A 6905-nucleotide genomic window follows, 5' to 3' on the forward strand; every position below is an offset into this window, starting at 1 on the left:
AGACTAAACACATCAAATACAAAGTGTTAATAAGCTTTAGATGTGTTGGTCTGCACACATTCGACATCCATATAAACCTTTATAAACCTACCTTGGATCCTACGAAGCGGTGACTTCAGGGCTTCTTTCGCCTGCCTGGTGAGCAGTGAAATATTAACTGGACGCTCCTCTGGTGAAAAGGCTCCGTTGACTGTGTTTCCAGGTGATGATGGATTTGATGGTGCTGAGCTGGTCAGGGATTGGCCAGATGGTGTTGAATTTGATTGGTTAAGTGAGGTTAAGCTGGATGGTACATAGTGTGATGTTTTTGAGATGTTTATGGATTGATTAGTTGCTATTAAAGGGGTTGGTGAATGATCAGTAGATGTTAAAGTGAGAGAGGATTGGTTTGATGTTTTTGATTGGCTCCGTGGTGTTTGGCTGGATGCTGATTGGCTAGATTTTGTAGTACTGCCTGCTGAATGGTCAGATAAGGTCTTGGCTGGTACATTGCTGACTGGTGATTGACTGGCTGGTAATGTGCTTGTTGGTAATTGTTGATTGTTGGTTGTTCTGCTTTGTGATTGGCTAGCTAAAGCTGTGGTGGTTGATGGTTGACTGGATGTTGCTGGGCTAGTTGATAATTGGCTGGCTGGTGTTGTGCTTGTTGATGATTGGCTGGTTGGTGTCTTGCTTGTTGGAGATTGGTTGGCTGGTGTGCTCCCTGGTGATTGGTTGGCTGGTGATGTGGTGGTTGATGATTGGCTGGTTGGTGTTGTGCTAGTAGGAGATTGGCTGGCTGGTGTTGTGATGGTAGGAGATTGGCTGGCTGGTGTTGTGCTGCCTGGTGATTGGTTGACTGGTGTTGTGATAGTTGGAGATTGGCTGGCTGTTGCTATGGTGGTTGGTGATTGGCTGTATGGTGTTGTGCTGCCTGATGATTGGCTGGCTGGTGTTTTCATGGTTAATGATTGGCTGGCTAATGTGCTGCTTGGTGATTGGCTGGCTGGTGTCGTGCTGCCTGGTGATTGGTTGACTGGTGTTGTGATGGTTGGAGATTGGCTGGCTGATGCTATGGTGGTTGCTGATTGACTGGCTGGTGTTGTGCTGCCTGGTGATTGATTGACTGGTGTTGTGCTGCCTGGTGATTGGCTGGCTGGTGTTTTCATTGTTGGAGATTGGCTGGCTGGTGTTGTGGTGGTTGGAGATTGGCTGGCTGGTGTTGTGGTGCCTGGTGATTGTTTGGCTGATGCTATGGTGGTTGCTGATTGGCTGGCTGGTGTTGTGCTGGCTGGGGATTGGCTGGTTTGTGTTGTGTTTCCTGGTGATTGGCTGGATGATACTCTTCTTGATGGTGTTTGACTAGATGGTGCTGTGGTTGCAGATGATTGGTCAGAGCTGAGTGTCCATGAGGAGGCTGATGTCCTCTCCGTGCTGTAGGACATCGGGTTGGACGTCAGGTTGGACGCTGCGGTCCGGCTGACCACTGAATGACTGGAGGAAGATGTGTTGGTTTCTAACGCAGCAGCTGCTGTCTGGAGGTCCTTCAAGGAGAGAAACTGAATCAACAAGTACTTCATGCAACAGTTGCAACCATTCAGTCATAAAGCCATAATCTGATCCTGCCTAGCAATGTTTCAGAGCCTCTTCCAACCAAATATATTAAATCTGGCAAAGAAAGGAAGGAGCCAATTTCAGCAAATCAACATTAAGTCCTCGTAACGCAGTCTGATTCGTTTAATTAATCCCATGAGTCGAATATAATATCAAGCAAATCTGGAAAAACAAGCTCAGCTCTCGGGTGACAGATTAATAAAGATTTGATTAAAATGTAAGACACCTAAAGCTTTTTACAATTCTGTGTTTTGTTTGGGGCAAAAATTCCTCCCAGAATTAGGCTAGTTGTTGCCAAATCGGAGTCCTGACTGGGGAGGATGGAACCGAGGCAGCACTGGGAAAAGAAGAGGCGAGAGAGAAAAGAGCTGTCATCCAGCCTTCATTAACGACTCCTCTGTGACTTCCAACTCAACTTTCCCATTCAGGTCGATAACCCCACCCTCTCCTCCGCCACCTCCCCCCTGGGTTTTTCCAATTTTGGATGATCTTTGTTGTATGAGATATGCAGTGAGAGGAGTTTGTTGATTCATTTCATTTGCAAGTTTTTACAGTTTACCATGCAGAGCTGCTGGAACTAAAACATTGATTTTGGAAGTTCTCAGAAGACTAAAACTCTGGAAGAAAAACAGAATATTTTGGCATGCAAATTGTAGTAAATTGTTGTAGATTATGACAGTCAGGTATTTGACAGAAAATACACAGTAAAAGCAGCTTTGGTTTAAATATATTGGCATTCAGAAACCATCAGTCAAACTTTCTTTCTAAAATTTGAGCCTCTCTGGATACCTGAGCTCTCAAACCAAGGCTTTCATCTCAAAGAGCAAGAACAAAGCAGATGGCAAGGGTGAAGGGTAGGGGGTTGTGAGGGGGTGAGTGACAATGAATTATTAATCACTGATCAGTATCTGGAGATATCGAGACTGAGCGGGTCAAACACAAATACGACAGAGTGTCGACCCAGATGTCACGATGCGTTGCTTGAACTATGAGTTAAAGCTCAGAGATCTGACATGAGATAGATGTGCTCTCTATACCTGCAACCTGCGACCTGTGCTACTAATTGCTTTGTTCGTTTACTAACCCCTATAGTTTGGACCGGATTCTCACGCCTCTCAGAGCCAAAGGGAAGCCGGACAAAAGGAGCGACCACATTCAGGCTGATGGAGGCTCTGATAGAGTGAAGAGTGAGACAACAGAGCAGCTACTGTATATCCCTGCTGGGACTCCCTTACATGTCTGTTTCCGAGGAATAAATGTCACCGTAGAGCAGCTTTACTTTTACATGCTGAACCGCACAGCAGGCGGGTACAATGTACATTTTTAGTTTGTGTCTTTATGTGTCATTATGGTATTGTTTTAACCTGATGTCCTGGGAAATTTCTACTTTTCTTGTACAGGAATAAACAATACATCTTTGTTTTACAATGAAAACAAAACCATAACTCTAAAATACCATCAAACAAACACATAAATGTTGTAGGTGATGAGACATTTTAGAAAATTAATTTGAATTTAAATCAAATAGTAATCTTCAAAATGCCACTAGGATATAAAAAACATGTTGGCAATCTACATCTTTCCCACATAATATATAGTGTTTACTATTATAGACACTATATAATACTGGAACACTGGGCATAAATTATTGGAATCAAAGCCATTCAGGTGACGGTTTGTTCTTTTCTCTGTGTTTTGGTGTGAGAGTTGCAGATTTTTAGGTGATCTCTGGCTGTGTGTTTGCCGCCTGAAGCAGCTCCATCAGCATCAGTGATCAATGCGGCTGCCTACCTGCCCTCCCTGGGAAGCGGTGTCCCATTTCTGCTGCTTTATCCTGCTGCTCCCGCTGCTGGGACAGAAAGAACAAGGAAAGGTTTGTTCCTGCTGCGGCTTTCCCCCTGACACCACAAACCCACCACCAACCGGGAACCAACCAAACCACCAAAAAAAACACAAACCCCCCCAAAACTGTCAATCAACCAAAAAGCATTGCCTGCTCCATGAAATACTATTGATAAAGAGCCACCTACAACAACCAGGGCTAAAACCAACAATCGTTGTAAACATCAGTTTAATCTGCAGATTATTTTCTTAATCAGTGATTAATCAGTTGCTCATTAAATGTCAGAAAATAATTTAAAATGTGGCTCGCAATTTCCTAAAGCCCATATTGACTTGATTATTTGTGCAACCAAAAGTCTAAAGCCAAAAAAATATTCTTTCACTTGACTTTTATAAAAGGACTAAAGAAAAACAGCAAATACTCACATTTGAGAAGCAGCAAGCTATTTATGGATTTTTTATTGAAAAATGGCTTAAATGGCAAATTATTAAAATAGTTGGCGATTAATCAATCATTAATATTCAGTCTTTCCATTAATTGATTAATCGGCCAATTATTTGAGCCAAACCATGTTATTTTGTAACATGGTTTGAATACTGTTATTATTATTTTAAATTATTAGAAATTATAAAATATGGGAATAAAACACATAATACCAAAAAGTAGGCTGTATAAAATAATAAAAAATATATATAAAATTATATATATAGAATATAAAAATAAAAATCCAATGTATAAGGGCAATAATGCAAATAATATCAAACTATGAAACATCTAAAATCATGATGAATTATTGAAAACAATATATAATAATAATACATTGCTATTTGAATAGAGAAAAAGAACTCACTTATTAAATTCACCCCAGTCAGAAAGGTTCACTCTCTCAACACCCCAGGACAGATGCGCTGAAAGCAAGGAAAATAAATAAATCAGTAGTCTAAATAATATTAATATAATATATTGTATAAATTACAATGAAGAAACTCAAAAAAGAAGACCATCTGAACTGAAAATTAAATCCGGATTAAGACAAGTGAGAACAGTTGAACCTGCAGAAAACACCTGACTCAATGTAAACTCTTTAAAGGAGGAATAAGAACATCTCGGACTCTCTGTATCTTCATTCTCATTCAGAAATCAAACATCTCCCGCGGTATAAACAGCAGCTCGGAGGTGACTCACCTTGATAAATTAGGATAAAATACAAAGATAATAAGTGAAAAAGCCTTTTCCAGCTACGTCTTAAATAGGGATCCATTCGTGTTTCGCGGATCCGCAGTCAGTCGGGTTTGGACAGCATCACCTGGTGAAAACCCTCCGGCTGGACTCCCGCTGCTCCCTGCGCTGCTCCATCCGGCTCATCCGCGAGCTGCCCGCCGCGCGCCTCAAGAACCGGTGCACCTGCTCATTAGCATAAAATATGCGCAGGTGGGTGCGCGGGTGGGCGGGGCCACACGCACGCACAGGTGCTCGGCTGTGGAGCTCGTGCTGATGGTCTGAGCAGGAAAACGACTATTTGCAGATTAAGTTTGATTTGCTAAAATAATCCTTAATTAAAGTTAATATAATTATAACTAACAAAGAGCTGAGTTCAGTACACAACATCACTTCGCTGTTTACAGTAAGTCTGAATGAAACCTTAGAAGCTTTTATTAAACGGAGCATTTGCACTGAGTTGTGTTTAAAGCACCTGAAGCTGACAGGTTTAACTGTGCAGTGTACTGAGCAGGAACCATGAGAACAGTGCCCCCTTGTGGTCCGCAGTCAGTGGAGCATCACAGCAGTGTGTGCAGAGAATGGACATCATCAGTGTTTGTACAATGACGGAGGGTGCAGTGTTCATCACAGTATGAACTTCATTTAATTTTCTGAATAAAAAGCAGTGAAAGACAGATTTAAACTATAAACACAACGCAAGAAACCGAGCACCAGTTTGTATGTTGTTTATTAAACATCTCCTGCAGACATGTTTTATGTATATAATTGCTCTACTTTCAATAAATGTTCCTTTCACAAGAAATGTGTTCTTAACTCTTCCCTTTTATATATTTTTAGGGCTTTTTATGCATTTATTTTGATAGGACAGGTGAAGTTAGACAGGAAAGGGGGAGAGTTGTTAAACTTTTAAATGACATCTATCTACTCCTCCTTTGATAAAACATATTTGTATTTTTTATTACTCTTAATTTAATCAGGCAGTCTCACAGAGAATAAGATCTCTTTTCCAACAGTGACCTGAGAACAATAGGCACACACAATCACACAATAACCACTAATTAATATAACAGGTGCAAGAATCACAGAAAACATCAGATAATAAAGCTTTAAAGTCTGCACAGTACCTGAAAACAGTTCTGCCAACATTACTACACTGCTGACTTCAAGTTTCCACATCACACTTGACTTCCAGAGTATTTATGATGTCACAAATCATCGTCCTTAAAATCTGATTTTCAGTGAGCTCAGAGAAACATTCAACACTCAGCAGATGAATATGAAAACATCCTTGTAGTGTCAACCCTGCACAGACATCACTTGCAAAACAGCAGCACACTGTAGGAACAAGAAGAGAAACAGTTGAGTGGAGGGGGGACTTTAAAGCTGCAGTAGGTAACTTTTATTTAACTCTTTGATATATTTGCTAAAAAAATGCCCAACCCTCAGTATTTTTTCACAATAAAAGTCGTGAAATAATTTCTGAAAGATAACTTTCGTTTGATGTCTTGATGTTTACCCCCAAAGTCCTCCCTAGCAAATTCAGATGTTTGACCTTGATATTTCTAAACCACTGGCAGTCCAGTCCAGTGTGTAGGATTTAGCACCATCTAGCTAATGGAACATTACCTTGACCATAGCACAGTACAATTAAAATGTTCCAGGACAACATAGAGTATTTCCAGGATATTTTATATTTTTCCAGGTGTGACTGGAAAACTAGTCTCTAAATTTCCAGGTTTTTCCAGGACACATGGAAACCCTGCTTTGTGTTGGATGTCCTCTTGTTGCCGCTCACACTGTGACGACCTGGTCTGAACCTGAACATGCAACCTGCTAATACCTGACAGGAAACTCAAACCTTTAATATTGCCGAGGTGACCCCAGTGTCACCAGCTGCACAGGCTTGTATTAGCATGTGAAAGTCAGCAGAGGAAACGCTTCCTGCGTCTGTCTGTCTGTCTGCTGTCTGGCTAAAAAGGCCTTTGACTGACTGAAGCCCTCAGAGACCCCAACAGGCTTTGTGTCGCCCAGCCAGGAAGTGTCTGCTTTCATAAATGGAAACAGGACCAGCAGAAAGGGGGGAGAGCGGAGGGAGGTTTTAAAAGGCGACGTTAAAAAGGGGAAGTGATTTCTGATTTGTGTGTGCGATAAATCTCGTAATCTCACATACACACACTCCTACAACTCCTTGTCTTTACAGGCGTGGAAACTGAAGCATCCATCTGAAGCATACAAGGCTTTTAACCTA

General features: G+C 41.4%; 1 protein-coding gene across 1 annotated transcript; it reads right to left on the reverse strand.

Annotated features, from left to right (window-relative positions):
• Positions 1-277: 277 nt before the first annotated feature.
• On the reverse strand, positions 278-1559 carry LOC118320871 (polycystic kidney disease protein 1-like 3). Its single transcript, XM_035651993.1, has 2 exons — positions 599-1559; positions 278-282 (listed from the first exon to the last, which is right to left on the reverse strand). Exons 1-2 carry the CDS (start codon positions 1557-1559, stop codon positions 278-280), a joined length of 966 nt encoding a protein of 321 aa, XP_035507886.1.
• Between the last annotated feature and the right edge of the window lie 5346 nt (positions 1560-6905).

The sequence above is a fragment of the Morone saxatilis genome, unplaced genomic scaffold (assembly GCF_004916995.1).
Source record: "Morone saxatilis isolate NCDOM2014 unplaced genomic scaffold, NCSU_SB_2.0 Contig11, whole genome shotgun sequence".
Lineage (NCBI taxonomy): Eukaryota > Metazoa > Chordata > Actinopteri > Moronidae > Morone > Morone saxatilis.